We start from the raw sequence: 18,589 nt of genomic DNA on the forward strand, positions 1-18,589 counted from the left end.
GTATCAGAGTGATGTGAAACTTTTAATCCAATATCATGTAAATATTTTCTAGTTTATTGTTTTATTTATTTGTCGATGTTTAATGTATTACATTGTTCCTCTGTGTTTTCAAATTATGTTGAATGGGATTGTTAGATCATATTAAAATGATGTGTACTTACTGACTTGAGATGAAAAACACAATAAAAAAAAAAAAGCCACTTTAATCCCTGCGACTTGGTTATGTGGTTTAGGATCAAAGAAACCCCCCCCCCCATACGTTCTGGTCTGGCTTTGCAATAGTCTTCAGGTCACTGTCTTCACCACTTAGACCTAAACCCTCACATAGTCAACTCCCTTTTCCGGTTTTAATTTAACCTACTCTAGCAAAGAGTGCAGACCAGACCGGGTCACGTAGTAATACAGACTATAATCCCACCAAAGGAGACGCACTATAATTCATTTAAGGTCAGAAGTGCCTGTGTTGTAGTCATTTAATATGAACACTAGGTGGCATCCCTGAGTCGACTCTGCTGAGCACATGCTGAGAGCACATGCCGAAAACAACCTTGGTTTAAAAGTCTGAATTCAAGAACGACATAAGATGAGAGTCATGGCTATGCAAAAGCTTTTAACTAGATACTACAAGCCAATGCTTCTCTTCAACACATACTGTACATTAACAATTAATTGATTATCAGTATGTAATGACATAGCTTCTGTATTAGCAGTATACACAAGGGTTCAAGGAAAACACTGTCTTATACCTCAGCTCTGCAATATGCAGCCTGTGCAGTGCATGCTTTGCTTAGCAGTGTCTATGAGAGTTTGTATTTATCATAATCTTGGTACAGGGACAGGTCATGTTATTTGACAATACTGACGTAGAGGTGAACAATATTCTATAGTGGTAATGTTACAGAAAGTATTCCTTATTTTAAGTCAATAGCTTTTAATACCTCTCTTGATGAATAGTAAAAGTATGAATCATGGCGACAAGAGCATTTATCAGGCTGTGTTAAAGGCCATATTTTATGGCCTCAGAGTATCTTAATGAATGGTTAATTTGACTTTGGACCTAAACTCAAATGCAAAATGACTCAGGACAGGCTGGAGTAAGGAATTAAGTTCTGTTATCCAGTTTAATCTGAATTAATGGTGTGTTTATGTCTTACTTACTTTTGAATTGAATGTTGTTGTTATTTTTGTACCATGGCCCTTTCTGGATAAGCAAAGAAACTTTCCTCTACAGGACCTCAATGCACTGTAAATCTATTTACACATTTATTTATTTATTTAACATTTTGTGGTAAACTATTCAACAGCTTTTGTTTGTTTTTGAATTTTTTTTTTTTTTTTTCTGGCAGGAAAGTGATGATTTACAAAAAAAAAAAAAGGTTTTCAGTCCCTGTCATCGTGTCCTTACTCCCACACTGTCTCTCAGCCACCCACGCTGCTTAGACATTTGGTCTGTTAATGACTTTTTCAAACAAGCAATACTGAAAACCCATCTATTCATCTGAAAAGTTGTGGGAGAATGTTCTCTCCTACACAGCCATGAATGAATTGCTTTCATTAAAAAAAAAAAAAAAAAGAAAAGAGACGTCTCCTTGTGGAACACTGCTGTCAAGGAGTTAAACTGTTCTGTTCCACCAACTACAAAGACTAAAGACACAAAATATAATTATTATCTTTGATGTGACTATATCACTGATTATAATGTTTTGAAATTGTTGGTATAGTAAAATGATAATGTAAAGCACGGGCCATCTGCATGAGGATGGTTCACTCACAGTGTTGCGCTCAGGTTCCTGGATATGAATGCATGCACAGAAATTCCATGACAACTATAACAAAGAAAGAAAAAAAATATGTCACCTCACAGACAGGCCCACTCTTGCTGAGCACGGATTCAAATTGCATCTCTCTTTTTGCACTCTCTTATGGTCTCTGTATTTCCCCCATCAAAGACTTTGCGCTAACTGAAATATTTCCAAAGGTTGTCTTTACTGGATCAAAGACATTTATTCACTGTTATCCCCTGAAAGCCAGTGGAGACACATGGTGATCACTCACAGACCTGCAGGTAGGTTGAACATAATTCTGTCTTTTATCCTGAGTCAAACAGATTTCTGAGACTCAGCAAAACCAAAATATCTTTTAAATCTAGACACTGTTCATGGAACCAAGTTTAAATTCCAAATATTTTTGCTAATATCATGGGCACATTGATTTAATTTGATTAAACTTTGCTAACTCTCACATTTCGAATTCTCACCTACTCACCTACATCATACAAGCAAAGAGCAGTTATTAAGATCCCCATGGTAACTATATCTGTCTGACAGGGCTGCAGCTTGCAGACAAGTCAAAGAGAAACTAGAACAGTCCAGGCATGTCTCAGACCCTCTATCCCGCCCCGCATGCATACACATTCACACAAATGCCGCTAAAATACCACAGTCAAAACATGCTGAGACATTGCTCTTGTTGGGGGATCTCTCTTGTGATAAGGCAAACCTACATTGACCAGGCCAATTTGTTTTCATGAAAGTGAGAAACACCAAACAAGGACCTCAACCTCTTTAGCAAAGAGCATGACCTAAGGACTTGATACAACAGTTAAAGTTGAATCATTAAGCAATCTTAAGAGCTATTACTCATTTACCATTTGCAAATAATGTTTTTCTTAAACAAATAACTCTTTTAAGTTTAGTGATTACACTGACTTATGCATCAGTGCCTTAATTATGATAATGTTTCAGTTGATATGTTGTACTTTTACTCAGGTAGTAAAGAGTAGGTTAAAAAAGACAAGTCTGAATCATCAAAATATGGTGGCTGACAAGATGTTTTGCAGCATATTTTAATTTATATAAAGAGGATTTTGATTGTTTACATTAAGTATACAATATTTTTTAACATATTTTGAAGTTAAAGCTACCATAACTTCACCTTACTTGAGGTATTCTCAATACCTTTTGAGCTGTTCTTGTTGGATATCTGGTTCACTCAGTTTTTTTATGCCATTTTATCATTTCTCATTTGTCAAATTTCCAGAATGAAGATCTATTAATATGTCAATAAAAGTACATGGCAGAGCGTGATGAAACAGATAATAAAAGCTTCCATAGATCTTGTGATTTCCAGATGTGCCCACACTACCCTCACATGTGACACTAAAGGTGCGTTCTTTAACTCCACTTTCAAGGCTGAAGTTGCATGTATCAAACAATCTTTTCTGCTCTTTTCTCTCCATGTGTCTGTATCAGCCGTGGGCACTCACAATGCATGATTCACAGTTTCCATCCTGCAAACTGTGGGCTGGCCAATGTTAACCCAAAGCCTAAGAAAAGTGTTTCATGTGGCCACAGGCAAAAGCTGTGCTGAGTCAAGACAGGAAAGCTGTGCAGCCCAAGTCGGTTACTGCCCTTTAAAAGTCTCTCTCTGTATGACAAGCCACCCCACACCTGCCCACTGAATTGAAAGTCTCAGGCGTGGGTGGGGTTGTTTAGTGAGAGGGGTACTAAATTTGGATTTGATTCGAAGGCTGCATGAGAGAATTTTTCTGCAGAAGAAATATGTCACTCTCCTACGTAAATGTAAGAACTGTTCAAACTGATTTTTCTTTTTTTCCTTTTTTTTTTTTTTTTAAATCTATACAGCAAATGCACCCGATCCATTGGTGCAGTTTTTCTGTCCTAGATGTAAACAAGTTGTACTTTTGGGGAATATATCATACACATCTTCAAGTAATTTTTTTTTATTATTATTAAAGTTACATGGTATATTTATAAAAATCCTGTACATAACCCATGTACTTGTTATAACCTGTGTGCTCTGTTGTTCCTGCTTTCTGTAACTAATGCAACATGTAATGAATACCTTTTCGTAGCATCGGTGTTTATCTCCCTGAATCATTTTCTTGAATGGGTGTAATCAAAGCTATTGTGTCTGTCTGAGTCAGAGGCTTTTGTCAATGGATAGTTCTCACAGGGGGAGTGTAATTGTGGCCAATACAAACCTGGCAAAATGTCCATTTGCCCTGCTTCTTTTAGTTTCGCGATTTCTCTAGATTCCATTAATAATATTTCTGAATGCTACAACAAATATGTTGGCGCTTTTCGCAGATAACTGCAGACATGTCACATTATTGCAAGGTAGCAGTAAAAATTAATCATGTTTCGGTTTGGATAAAATAACTGAGAACGCATTACAGGGCTAGAGTGAGTAAGTCGTTTTATTGGCCGAGCAATGCTGTCACTCATACTTCGTGCGTCATTTCCGTTGTCAGGTGGTGCTGCTATGGAAAGATGTGATCAGACGTCGTAGAGAGGCATTCCTGACAGATCGTATAGCGTAACAGTGAATTATCCTGTGTCGTTTGAGCTTATTGAATTGTTTCGGAAGAAACTATAAATGCACACTTCCTTTTTGACGAATTGTGGAGGAATGGTCATGTTGTTGTAGAAAACATAGGATTTTCTCGGCGGTTTTAGCTCGAGGTAAGTTGTTGTTAAATAGCCCTGTCGGCTGTTTCGAGCCGACCAACGACGGGGCGGCGAGCCTCTTTCACTTTGTTTAAAGGGGCCTAGCTTGTTGTAGGAGCTGGATCCCCACCGTAAATAAATGCCGTCTGTCAGAGAAAGCTAACTTGGAGGAAAAACCCTAGCAGCGTTTCCTTTGTTGTGAAGAGCAGTTTAAGTCCACGCTTGAAACGAGTAATTTGAACAAGTATGTTGTGTTGCTAGCTAGACAACGAGCTAGCTAAGTTACTGTTACTCAGTATCACCGACTTTGTATTGCATGTTAAAGCGTTTACCAGCTACTTCTAAGTGGACACAAAGACCGTTAATAACATGTAGGTTTTTTGTTCTGTAATAACCTAAAAGTAACTGACAGAAATGTTTCAGCCACTAAATTAACTTGCCGAGCCTAAATTAACCGGGTCATTTAATTAACTTGCCCTGGTTGTTGTGTACAGTGGCAGATTGAATTTACTAACTTCGGAAAAAAATACTGTTAAACAACATTCTGATTTGTGTGGATAACTTGGTGGTTAGTTGAGTTTTTTTATTCGCGAATGTTCCCTTTCCACCTTTTGCCAGACAAAAGGTTTGTAACCACATGCAGCTGTGCTCATCTTTTGAAGTTAGCTAACCAGCTATGTTAGTTGCCAACGCCGTGAATTTCCTCGCGATTGGTCAGCGCTATAAATGGCAGTCACTTGTCCTCACACATAAGGGATTTGGCTATGCTGAAATGGTTTGAGGACACGTTTATTGGATCCCATACATTCAGTAGTTTATTTGAGCTAACGGAAAATATTCGCACACCTATACAGCGTTCATAACTGTACCAATATTACAAATATACCTGTTTGCTCCCGAAATGACTTCACCTCTTTGATGACTTGTGTTGACATCGCGTAGATCCGCGTCGTATCGTTCTGTAACCATAACGCGGTGATAAAACTATGTCTAATCATTTTTTAGTTAGTTTGGCGTTTGAACAGATTGCACTTGAGCTATGCAAACAGCGTGCATTCTTGAGGTTGTGGCATGAGTGTGACCGAGTTAAGAAATACAATACTCTCTTTGTTTTGAATTTGTTTTTACAAGCAATCTTTCTGAAAAATCTGTAATATGTTTATGAATCAGAGTTGTAAAAATGATATTATTCTACCTATCGTGTCACAGAAACAACCAGCACCCAGCACTTTCTCCAATAGTGCGATATACTACACTTTGTTGGCATGACTTTGCAGTTAGGAGCTTCCTCAAACCCAAGAGACATAGACATCCGTGTTGGTCTATGATTCATTCAAGCATTGTTTGATTTCAGTGAAATATCCTGAGTGAAATTTTACCCTTGTGTGTTTGTCTGACTTCACCATAGATTTTTTTCCCCTCAGGTCCTTGCATGCTGAGGACTTTGAGACAAACAGCCTTATGCACAGGCTCATGCATGGACATAGTGTCAAGTGTACAGAGTGCCAGCATGTTTTCTCTCTGTCTTTTTTTTTTTTAAATCACTACTAACGCATCTCAAATGGTGGGGACCATTTAGAGTGACGACGCACGCATTCCTGTCTCTCACTTCAGTCTGTCACATTATCATCAATCTGGAGGCTGAAAAAAGTGCCTGTGAAAGTGTAAATTTATGTGCAAGAGCTGCCAACTGTCCACTTTTGTCACCACTCACCACACTACAACAGGCAAACCATGTGGTCTATAGCAGAAATGCAAATATATATGTTTACATATAGAAAAATATTTAACTAAACTAAATGGAAACTATTGTAACCTCTTTATAACTGAAGTTGTGCAATCTTTTGACCTGCTCAGCATTGGTTCTTTATCCAGGTTCTCAAAACAGTTGAGGTAGGCCTCATGTTTTTATGGTGAGCCATTTGTTTTTCTTCTGAAATGGACCTCAGATACAGACAAGAATAGACAAGTTTCCTTAATTTTATATCTATTCAATTATTTAGGCCCCCAAGTTTATCTATAGCAAAAGTTTCCTGAATTGTATTTTCATTTATTTAGGCATACATGTTCATTTGTAGAGCATTTTTGTGGTGTGTGTGTGTGTGTGTAGTGGGACAGATTGTTGTGGAGAGGTTTTTTTTTCTCCCTCCCCCATGTGTTTAATCTGACATCATGTGTCCAGTTTTCTGTGGGATGTGTTTCTCATGCTTAGATGCGTGCCGCACAACTAGTTTCCCAATCTCACTAGTCTTGTGTGAGTACCTCGGGGTCTGTGTGTGATTCAGTGCGATCGCTATTCGGCCTTCCTTCCCCCTTTAGGGAAACTGATAGCTAGCACTTTAAAGTTACAGAAACTTACTAGCAAACGAAACTTATTTCAGTTAGGGGTTATGGGGATGACAGTGTGACCTTGCAGAGTGAAAACAAAGGTTAGTTGTATTGCACTGCATATGCAAAATGCAAAAGATTTCATGGGCAAATTTTTTTTTTCTTTTTCTTTCTCTTTTTAGTGTACACATACATATATTTAACCTTCAGAAAAAGGAAAATCAGTCTTGCGATATGCAGATTACACTGCACAGATTTTCAGATAAAACCAAGCAGATTAGGAACGAAAGGATTTCAGAGAGAATAAAAAAAAAAAAAAGAGGACCAACTGTACTACATATACAAATGGAGCCGGTTCCTAATTCAAGGCCTTGATCCTCCTTTGGCTTGCATTTATTTCCATCTGTGCATGGCAAAGTTATTTGGTCTAAATGGAGTTGAACAGGCAGTGATGCAGTATTTAGTTCATGCATGCGTCTCTGCTGTGTTTTCCTCTGGTCTTATCAGGAGCTTTCACACCAGCACTCATTCTCTGCAGATGCAAATAAACCTGTAACAGACTGCCATTCACTCAGGACTTGCACCTTTAGGTTGTTTTTCTTTTCCTTTTTTTTTCTTTTTTTTTTTTTTAAATTGTGGGGAGGGGCTGTTTTATACTGGATCCCCCTCCCCCACACCTTGTCTTTTTTTCTGTATGACTCAGACTGTAGAGTCAGTACACTGGAAGAGGCCAGATGTAGTGGACTCAACTCACTCTTCTCATTTCTGGGCTGCAGAAAGCTGGTGTTCCTCATTACCAGGTCTTGGTTTGCCACAGTTAAATATGTATGTTCAGGATTTTGATTTTCCTTTTTTTGTGTTTTATTTAATGTATTAGAAAATAAGGATTTCTTTTTTTCCCCCCTCAATTCTGCCCAGTGGAAGCTACAGAAGAGAGAGCTTGCCTGGTGGATCCACATTCCTCTGATTATAAGTCAGGTGCTCTCAGTACACTTTCTTCTCTGATCTAATTAACTGATTAACATTTTGTTTCTGCAGATCTCCAGAATGTCTAAGCGCCGTGCGTCGGAGAGGGGAGCTGGAGAGTCGTCTGGCAGGGCCAGCAAACTCTTGTGTCCGGGGATATCTGGGAACGCTAAGAGAGCCGGTCCATTCGTCCTTGGTAAGAGAACTCGGAACCTTGGCAGATGATTATGAGAATCTATGCACAGCTTTGTGTGTGTGTGTGTGTGTGTGTGTGTGTGTGAGAGAGAGAGAGAGAGAGAGAGAGAGACCGTGCACACACAATTGTATGCAGGAAAAGAGGAGGGGGATTCTGTTTGTCTCAGAGAGAAATTCCAGGAATTTTTCCTTGATCTCTGAAGCTGCGAGGGTTAGTCAGTGCAGAATCTGTAAAGCAGGTTTTTTTTTGGTCGTCCGTCAGACATGCTTTTATTCTGAATCATTGCTAAAGTCTTGCGTGTATTCTAAGGTGCCACACATAGCCAGGTGACGTGGTAGGAGAGAGTGTTGTGATAAGGGCTGTTTATGGTTGGGTGCTGGTGAATGACAGTGAACTGCACACACTGTACCATTTGGTCATGCAGCTGTTGTGTATTTCTCTTTTTTACCAGGGCCCCGATTGGGCAACTCACCCGTACAGAGCATAGTGCAATGTCTCGCCAGGAAAGACGGCACAGACGACTTCTACCAGCTCAAAGTGAGTTCTCTTTCAGTCTCTCTTGTTCTTCAGCATATAATGTCACCTGATTGGATTTATTCTTAACAAGGTCGTGGAAGTGAGTTAGCCCCTGAAAACAAAAAGATGCAACAGTCTCATTTCCAGTCTGAACCTTTGACCCCGTCAAACAAAGCCCCTTCAAAGGGTTAATTTATGACTGTGTACAAGAGCTGTTCCAGAGCAGGCTGTGTGTAGCAATAGCAGAGACAACTTGTTTATGGGGGGGGGCTGTAAGCTAATGAGTTTAAAGCAGGCATGCTTCAGGAAGGATTAGCCCTCAAGGTGCCACCCAACCTGGGACATGAACTTTTTACCCTGGGCTCCTGTGGAGAGGTAGTCCCTCTGCCTTCTGTCCACATGACCAGAAGAGGGCTGTGTTTGTGTAAGGACCAGGAACAGTACACTCAGTTAAAAATTCAGGTAAAGACATTGACAGGTTAGTTCAGGTCTGTTTTTCAGGTCTGTTGCACTGTGGAGTGATTAAGATCTCTTTAGACTGTTGGGAGTTTGGAGACGCGGTTTCTGACGCTCGTGATCTTCCGTAGATCCTGACTCTGGAGGAGCGCGTGGATTCTGCTGGGGAGACCCAGGAGGAGAGACAAGGCAAAATGCTTCTCCACACAGAATACTCCCTTCTGTCCCTGCTCCACAACCAGGATGGAGTGGTTCATCACCATGGCCTATTCCAAGTAAGAAAACAAAGACATTAAAAAGAATTTCTACAGAAATAAACACACCAATTCAAGCAAGAATATGCACTGTCTGGTTTGTACAAACAGGGTAACAGTTAGCAGCCGCTAAGATATTTGTCATCAGTAATATAACTATTAGTATCTTTAGGTCACACAACTTTCCTCTTAGCCACATTTTACTGTCTTTTTTTTTTGTAGCAGTAAGATTTATCTTATTCTTTTGCAAAAATACTCTCACTCTCCACTTCTCTTTTTCAATATCAATTCTAAAATACTTTTTTTCTCCCCTAAACAAACCTCTCAAAGTGACTCATCAGTTGTTTCTATTCGGGCTGTGCGTTTTTTTGTTTTTTTTTCCCTCTCATCTGCTTCGTGGTTATTGCAAATCCTCCTTTCCCAGCAGAACGAGTCTCTAAAATAGATATGTTGAGGCGTGGGGGTGGTTCATTCAAGGCGGCACTATTGACTGCATTATTACAGGCCATCTCAGAATGGAGCGGTTAATTATGGATCACCTCCGTACGCCTTTAGAGAGACAGTCATCCCCGAACCCTCCCTAACCACTCCACTAATCGATGGACTACCGCAAACGTGACCCCCCCCCCTCCACACACACACACACACACACACACACACACACACAGAGATGACTGTTTTTATCTTTCATTTCTAAGTCCAGATCTCCGTTCTCAGGGGAGGTGTAAAGCTGTCTGTCTCCTCTGAATGAGTCACATGAGCTCATCCCCCTTTTTTTTTTTTATTTTAATGCTGGATTCAGTTACCATCAAGTCTGTACGGCTCAGTGAATGGACCAGGAAAATGTCTGCCGGCCTGCTCCATTGATTGCGTCCCGGCACGATAGGCGATAGACAGTTCCACGTTTTAGATTGCATGCGTGGTGCCACGGTGAAGAGCGTGGAGGTCGCGCTCCTGCTTTGTACACCCGTCATTTCTTTGACATTCAAATCTTTTCCCTCCTCCTTCTCCTCCTCCTCAGGACCGATCCTATGAGATCGTGGAGGACGTGGAGGCCAATAAGGTTCGCAAGATGAAAAAACGCATCTGTCTGGTGCTCGACTGTTTGTGCGCGCACGACTTCAGCGACAAGACGGCCGACCTCATAAACCTGCAGCACTACGTCATCAAAGAGAAGAGGCTGAGTGAACGCGAGGCCATCGTCATCTTCTACGACGTGGTGCGAGTGGTCGAGGCCTTGCACAAGGTGGGTGATCCCTTACGCAACAAAAAAAGCCCGTACACCCCCCCCCAAGCCTCTGGAGTTAACGTAGCCAGGCTTTTATAGTGTTGTGAAATCATTTTGGACAAAACAGCAAGCCAAAAAAAAAACAAACAAAAAAAAAAACGCTTTGGTTAAATGTATTTTTCACGGTCGTCGTCTACGCTTTTCTCCTCAGAAAAACATTGTACATCGAGACTTGAAGCTTGGAAACATGGTGCTGAATAAACGGTAAGGGTTTGTTTTTTGGGTTTTTTTTCCTCTTTTCTAAACTCTCTTCTTGCTTTCTTTTTGTCCTGTCGCTCTCTGTGCTGGAATGTACTGGAATTTTAGTCTTGCTCCTGTGTGTGTGTGTGTGTGTGTGTGTGTGCCCATGTGTGTGTGTTTTATAAGCCAAGTTGAGTCAGGTTCTCATGCATGGACTGGAGTTTGGCCCCACTGACCCCGTTGACTGCTGCTGAGTTAGAATGTGATTCACTCCCTGCGGTTTGGGTTTGGAAGGCGGTAGCGGGAACCTGTGTTGGTTAAAATAAGAAGGAGCGAAGCGTGCCTCCGCTTTGTTCTCTGATAGAGGGAGAGAAAGGGGGGGGGGGGGGCTGAAACCGCACAAGGAGGCCCGGGGCCATTTCAGGTCAACAAACAGTGGGAATTGGATAGGCCAGCCGGAATTCAGCGCCCCTCATCCGCAAAGCCCTTTGCAAACACCATATGTGCTCCAGGATTGTATGTTGTGTGTGTGTGTGTGTGTGTGTGTGTGTGTGCGCGCGCATATGTGCATGTCTGAACTAGTCTTGATTTTAATGGATTTTTCTCTCTTCCTGCTTTAGAAATAAGCATCGCTTACCGGGAATGACTGACTGGCAAAGTTTTGCATATTTGTTTCGTATTCATTGCACAATATTGTGTTAGCATAGCCTTACTGTACAGGTTTGCATGAAAAATAACAAACGCACATCTTGCGTATAGTTTTAAAGTGTTAGGAACAGCTTTGAGCGCATTTAAAAGACAGAGAGACTTAACTTCCAAGCAAAACTGAGTCCCAAGTCCAGCTAATCAACATACTTTCACTGCAAAAAAAAAAAAAGCTTTCAGCGAAAGGAGACTTGAGCGTCTTTCAGTGCAGTCCAGGTGTAGGTTGTGTAAGTAGGAAATGCTTGTGGAGTCATCCAAACAACCTTGTTTGTATTGCTGTGAAATTAGAACCAAATTTTGAAAAATATGCACAGATGAGCAGCTCATTAGCATTAACACACTGGAGGCCCTCCGATGACGAAACGGAGCGTGTGCTTCAGGCCGGCCGAATCAGCGAAGCAGGAGAGCGGAACACTCCGTCCCAGCTGGAGATAAGGCAGGAGGCTGCCAAAGGATCCATAGCTCAGAGCTGACTCATACACACACACACACACACACACACTCGTCACACATTACACTAGCAGGGCTCCCTCCTCCTGCCTTTCTTTCTTTTTTTTTTTTCCCCCACTCATACTGATCTTATCCTGTTTTTTCCATTGTCTTCCCTTTCTGTGCCGTCTCTTCAGCGGACTGGAAACATGTGCTGAAAGCGCAGTTAAAAGGCGTAACTGCCGCGTCCTGTTTTTGCACTAACCTCTCTCTCTGCAGATGCCATTAGGTCATTGAATAGCTTCTTTTGTTAATGTTACACTGACAGACAGTTTGGTTATTTTGGGAGCAGCGCTAGCTTACTCAATCCGTAATAATCACTCCAAAGGCTTTCTGTTTTTCTTTTTGAGCCCCGTAGCCGCGGATAAGTAAAACTCGTACGGTGAGATGCCGAGTGTAGATTGACCATTCTGGACGTGGAAAGAATTCACCAGTAGCGCGGTCAGATCCCCTCTCTTCCCCCAACCCCCTCTGCTCACTCCAGGCTGTAGCTTGAGTGCTAACGCCCCTGTCTCCTGACTGAGCATTGAGCAAGGCGTTAAGGAGTGTTGTGATTGTAATCAGGTCTCATTCAGTAGCAGCTCTCTGCAAGGCACAGCTTCCTACAGTGCAGAAGAACCCCCCCCCCCAAACTGCCCCTACCCCATCACACTCAGCTCACCTCCTGCAAAGCACATACTTGTCCACCAGGACACACAAACACACACACACACACACCCATGCAATTTGTGTGACAAGATCAAGATCTCAGGGTTTTTTCCTTTTTTTGGGGGGGGGGGCGGGGTAAATTACAAACATATATTCTCTGCAGAGGCTTTTCCCAGAAACTTTGAAGAAGCCAGTTTATTTCCTACCTCGAGGTTCTCTTACTTCCTTGTTTTTAAAGCAAACATTGCTCAAGCCGTGGAACTCCTTCACGACTCTAGATCTGCATTAGGCTTGGATGTTTAAATATAGTCAGATAAGAACAGATGGCAGTAAAGACCACCCCCCCCCCCATCTTTTCCCATCAACTAGACTATTTTAGGAGGGAATGAGAGAGAAATGAGCTGGTTTCCTGTATGCCTGCATCAAATGGTCAGGAAGTGGAGATGGAGTGGTTTTAACATCCTTAGAGACCCTCACGACTCGAGCATGCAGTCTACTTCAGCACAATGGCTGGAGTAAGAATAGCTGCAGCAGTCGTGATGTAGCCAGACAAAAGAGAGCCCCTATTTTCAGTCCCTTTTTTTTTAACACGCAGGGTTCCGAACTCCCTTTCGCGGGTACGGAGAGGCACACGATTCGTTTCTTTTTTTCACAGGACGGGTTTGATCTGTTTACCAGAAATGTCGATATTTTGATATCGCTGATATCGAAAGTACCAAGTTCCCAGGGAAAAAAGGCTGACGGTGTAAAAAATGTCCTGATTGTGGTCATGTGCACATGAGCCATTGTCAGGGTGTGAAAGTGAGAAACAATTGGGGAAGCTTGAAAGAAAAAGGGATGTGTGTGAACACACAATCACACACAGACCATGTCAGGGCACTGTACACTACAGCTATGATCGTGTGAAAGCCGCTCGGTCACATGTGGCTTTGTGTGTGTGTGTGTGTGTGTGTGTCTTTCCTGGATATCCACTTTGTGAGAAGTTCTGTATGATTATGTGGTTTGTTACACGGCTATCCAGGTAGTGAGCAATTTACTGTTTGTGTGTGTATGTGCATGTGTTTGCGTTATCCATTTAGTGGAAATTTTGAGTTTGTGTGTGTGTGTGTGTATGTGTGTGTCGATGTGTGAGTGTATTCCATGGACATCCGTTCAGCCAGCAGTTTGGCGTGTGTTTGGGTGTATGCACAATTGTTTTCATGCATAGCTCACATAGAAAATGCTTAAATGGTTTCCCTTTGCTGTACAGAGTTAGTCATCCGTGTGCTTGTGCTAAGCCGCAGGTTGACTCACTTGTTTGTCAAAGTGCAGCCTCTGTATATTCTGTTCTGTTCTCGAAAGGCAGTGATATGCAGTTCTACTGTCTCTGTATAGCTCTGTGTCTCTCTCTCTCTCTCACACACATACACACACACACACACACACACACACACACACAGGTTGTCGTGACAGTGGTGTAAATGTTAGAGGCATGTTTGTGCATACACAAACATTTACACCAACATTACTCACCTGAGAGCAATTTTGGTTTCAAAATGAGTTGACTAGATGATTTTTTTTTTTTCTCTCTCTCTCTCTCTTCCCATCGGATTCAAATGATTCAGGGAGTTTTGTCAAGACCTGCAGGACTGTCGTTGGTCCAAACTGAAGTTGACGTAAAGCGTCCCTTTCTTTTAATAATACTTACACTTACGCCTCTTTTGTGTGTGTGTGTTGTGTTGCAGAACTCATCGGATCACCATCACCAATTTCTGCCTTGGCAAACACCTGGTGAGTGAAGAGGACCTTCTAAAGGACCAGAGGGGTAGCCCAGCCTACATCAGTCCAGATGTGCTAAGTGGTAAGAGAGGCAGAAGCGGGGAGGACGAGAATTGTGCCATTGGCTGTGTGTGTGTGTGTGTGTGTGTGTGTGTGTGTGAGAAGCAGTGACTCATCAGCCATGTCACCACTGTAATCAAACTCATAAACTCAGCCACCCACATGACGGCAGTCACGCTAACAGCCAGTAACTGTCAATATGGGCGAGGGACGCGCCTGCCTTTAGTTAGGTCATTATTTATACAGTGTGTCAGAGTTTTCTCATGTTTGTCAAAGAGTCATTTTCAGTATCTGCAGTAATACAATGTCAGCAATTGAGGAAAAGACTTGCCAGGAAATTTCTTCCCTAAGCAAAGGCTTTGGTTCAGCCCAAAAGAAGCAAGTCAGGATTTGACCTCGATGAATCATGCTGCAAATTGTTCTTTTGCATGTGTTTGGTCATTGGAAGCATGTTTTTCTATGCCAAGGAACCCGAATTTCATCAAGCGTCATGTTTCCCGTATGTTGCAACGCTGAGAAAATTCTTCATTTTTTAAACAGAGGCTAAACTTCCCCATTCTGAATTTTTTTTTTTTGGGGGGGGGCGGGGGGTCTTCCTTGATGCTTTTGCTTTATTAACAGAGTCATGCAGAACTGAAGCTGCATTCGCACACAACACATCCGTACACCTGTATGCCATTTTAAAACCAAAAAGAAGAAGAAATTCACTGGGAGACTTGCGTGTATAGGTTTGTTTGTGCTCTCCTGACTCTGTTAAAATACAGACGGAATGAGGCATAAATCAGGAGAACATGACAGGAGAACAATAAAATGGTGCCCGTGTGAGTCATCGGCATGAGTCACGGAGGGGGGGGGGGGAGACTACTCCCAGATCCCTCCTCCCCCTTGCTGTTTTGCCTGTCTGTCTAGTTGATAGAGAACCCCCCCCCCCTTTGAGCAGCTGTGCAGTCCTTGGTATGGAGAGAGCCACAGGGAACAAGACTGGCTGATGTGCATTAGAGTCAGGGAAAGCAGCCCATCAAACCACAAACTGCAGAAGTATCCGTCAAGTTCTTTTTTTTTTTTTTTTTTTTTGGTGCTGTTAACAGCTTGAAACTGTCATGAATGGTGACTCATCCCTGCTTTTATTAACCCTTCCCCCCCCTCCCCCTTCATTGCTTGTTTTGTAGCTTACCAATTGGTTCTGAACATGAGTCAGTTCAGTAAAAGTAAACAAAGCTAGCTTTTGCATTAAAAGAAACCTTACTGCATGGTTTGATTTATCAACAAATGCATCGGTAACTCAAAAGAACGCAGACGACATCTCAAATATGGCATGTCTTGGTGGAAGTCTTTTTTTTTTTTTTTTTTTAACGTTTCGAATTTCTGATTACTCTGTGTATTTAGCAAATATAGGCCATAGCTGATTACACCGCATCACTGGTGTTTGGTTAACCACACATGTTTTTCTGACTGTGGCTTCAAGTAGCTGTTTTGCAGGCGAATCGTGCAAAAAAAAAAAAAAAAACAACGTAGGCGCTTAAGACAAAACGGCATAAATCAGTTTTCTGTGTGGTTACTGACACCGTTTTGGCTAACCTGCCTTCACAGTTTGTCATCCCTCATCACGAAAACGATTGTTTAAGACGTGGCGGTGTCTGTTGCAGGTCGGCCGTACCGAGGCAAACCCAGCGACATGTGGGCTCTGGGAGTGGTGCTTTTCACCATGTTGTACGGCCAGTTTCCTTTCTACGACAGCATACCTCAAGAGCTTTTCCGCAAAATCAAAGCAGCTGAGTACTCCATCCCCGAGTGAGTGTCTTTAACCCCTTTGTCCTTTACAAAAGCCAAAGCCTTTTTTTTTTTTTTTTTTTTTCCCTTTTTTTAATTACACTTAGGGACTGAGTGCTAGAATTTGATCATATGAACTCACTTAAGCTGCTTTTCCTGATGTTTACCAGTGTTTAACACAACAAATGTGCCTCTTGTCACCTCTGTATCACATTCTTAAGTCTACTAGGCCTGGTGTTAGTTTGCAGTCTTTGAGGTCATTCTCTCTTTCTGTGTGTGTGTGTGTGTATGTGTGTGTGTGTGTATGTGTGTGTGTGTGTTTAGGGACGGCCGCGTGTCTGAAAGCACAGTCAGTCTGATCCGTAAGCTGCTGGTGCTTGATCCCCAGCAGAGACTGACGGCCGCGGAGGTCCTGGAGTCTCTCAGTGGCATTATCGCTTCATGGTGAGTCCACATGGCCTCTACCTTTACACCTTTAACCGTGCGCTAGGAGGAGGAGTTTGTATCCAGCAAAGTTACATAAAAAAGATGAGGCATAACGGTGCGGTCCTGTATTGTACAGAATGGGTGTTAAGCCAAGCCCAGAGCATTATTCCTGCATACAGAGGATTAGTGACCTTATGTAAGTCAATAATGGCAAATCGTCTCAGGCTGCAGCAAGTCAGCGCTTTATGGAAAGCCACACAACTGCCTTCGTCATGCTGACATCACCTGGATTATTGGCCTTTTCTCACCGTTTGGGAGGCCTTGAGCCGTGACAGATTCTGCAGTTGCATCACTTCCGAGAGCCAAAACCTGAGACTAGGAAGAAATAAATGTAATAAATGTATAAAATGATGGGCTCTCTAAATCTATATCACCTCTCTCTGTCTCTCTCTCTCTCTCTCTCTCTCTCTCTCTCTCTCTCTGTCTCTTTCTCTCTTCAGGCAATCTGTGTCCTCCCTTAGTGGACCTTTACAAGTCGTCCCAGACATTGACGATCAGCTCAACCAGCCTGAGCATCTGCAGGAGGTAAGTGCAGCTGCCCGGTGTGGAAACACTGAGAGAGGTGGGCGGCGTGGAGAGACGCAGCAGACTGGTGTGGAGAGAAATCGAGATGGCTCTGCCTGTTCAGAATGAATCGATTCCCTGTGGCACCATTTAAAGATGAAAGACGCAGTGTAAATAAAAAGAGATTAGTGCCAGCCGTGTACATTAGTTTAACTAGCAAGAAAATTAATTTTGCTACGGCCTACAGCTCTGGGCCTTTCTAGTTATGAAATAGTCTTTTATAGTGGTTTAGAAACATATAGCAGTATTTTGAAGTTTTTTTTTAGTACACTCTTCCTGGCAGTTTATATATAACATGGCCTCGCTTTCTCTCTCCCTCCCTGGTTGATGCTGGTTAGGTGAAAGTGACGGAGGAGTCTTCGCAGTACGAGTTTGAAAACTACATGCGACAGCAGCTGCTGCTGGCCGAGGAGAAGAACACTATCCACGAGTCGAAAAGTTTTGTGAGCAAGAGGCAATTGAGCAGCGTGCCGCCGGTGAGACGGCTGGGTCACGACGCCCAGCCCGTCAGCCCCCTGGATGCCGCGATTCTGGCCCAACGCTTCCTCCGAAAGTGACTGCACAGCCTTCAGGCCCGGCCAGAGAGTTGGCGCACGGGTGAGCAGGGTACACACAGGGCTGGCGTCCCGCCTATTAAAAAAAAAGACAACAAACAAACCAACAAACACAGAAAAAAAGACTCATCGCAGAGGCGTGGTCATTTAACGCATCTGTGTGTATCCTGAACATCCTGAGTGAGAAAGTCGTGGGAAGCACATTATGAGGCTCTGATACAATCCAGCCACTCCATCTCTCTCTCTCGCTCTCTCTCTCACTCTCTCTCTCTCTCTCTCTCTCTCTCTCTCTCACTCTCTCACTCTCACGACTAGCCCAGGACAGTGACTTGGGCAACACGTGTGAGCGAACCTGGAGTGGTCAGGCCACACCTCCGCCACACTTTTAATTCTCAGCCAACGTCTCTTAACACACAACTTCAGCAATACCAGAGTGGAACCATGTAGCACCATACACACAACCCATCCCACCCCCACCCTTTCATCTTCTGTAACTTTCCCTGCCAACGCCTCAAATCATCTGACCTCGCTCATCAACCTTCAACCCTCTCTCTCTCTCTCTCTCTCTCTCTCTCTCTCTCTCTCTCTGTCTGTCTCTGTTCCTTTTAACCAAAATAATCTGCACAGTCCCATCTGTTTCTGTGACTGAAAATCTACCTCTTACCACCTCTCTTTCAACCTTTTTTTTAACAGTTGGTTTTATTTTTGTTTATTTCTCACACTTCTTTTATAGTGGGAGTTAGCAATGCTAGCGCAGGCTGAAGAGCATTATAATTGTTATTGTTGTTGTTGTTATTATTATTATTATTATTATAATTTCTGTGCATTATTGTTTGGTGTGTCAAAACCAATGATGACTTTTTCCTCACTATCAGAATAAGCTTTTTCTCCCCCCCCCTTGT

The 18,589-nt window shown here is 42.5% G+C and overlaps 1 protein-coding gene across 1 annotated transcript; it reads left to right on the forward strand.

Moving 5' to 3' along the window:
• Positions 1 to 4,327: 4,327 nt before the first annotated feature.
• stk40 (serine/threonine kinase 40) lies at positions 4,328 to 17,948 on the forward strand. Its single transcript, XM_030782015.1, has 11 exons — positions 4,328 to 4,484; positions 7,836 to 7,959; positions 8,411 to 8,496; positions 9,063 to 9,206; positions 10,207 to 10,431; positions 10,625 to 10,677; positions 14,220 to 14,335; positions 15,960 to 16,104; positions 16,408 to 16,527; positions 17,010 to 17,094; positions 17,472 to 17,948. The coding sequence occupies exons 2-11, from the start codon at positions 7,845 to 7,847 to the stop codon at positions 17,688 to 17,690; spliced, it is 1,308 nt and encodes a 435-aa protein (XP_030637875.1). The 5' UTR covers positions 4,328 to 4,484; positions 7,836 to 7,844; the 3' UTR covers positions 17,691 to 17,948.
• Positions 17,949 to 18,589: the final 641 nt, after the last annotated feature.

This window comes from Chanos chanos, chromosome 8, assembly GCF_902362185.1.
Source record: "Chanos chanos chromosome 8, fChaCha1.1, whole genome shotgun sequence".
NCBI lineage: Eukaryota > Metazoa > Chordata > Actinopteri > Gonorynchiformes > Chanidae > Chanos > Chanos chanos.

Coding starts and splice junctions, on each gene's coding strand:
- stk40 (XM_030782015.1), top strand. CDS start 7,845: ATGTCTAAGCGCCGTGCGTCGGAGAGGGGAGCTGGAGAGTCGTCTGGC. Junction 7,960..8,410: donor AGCCGGTCCATTCGTCCTTG/GTAAGAGAACTC, acceptor CTTTTTTACCAG/GGCCCCGATTGGGCAACTCA. Junction 10,678..14,219: donor AACATGGTGCTGAATAAACG/GTAAGGGTTTGT, acceptor GTTGTGTTGCAG/AACTCATCGGATCACCATCA.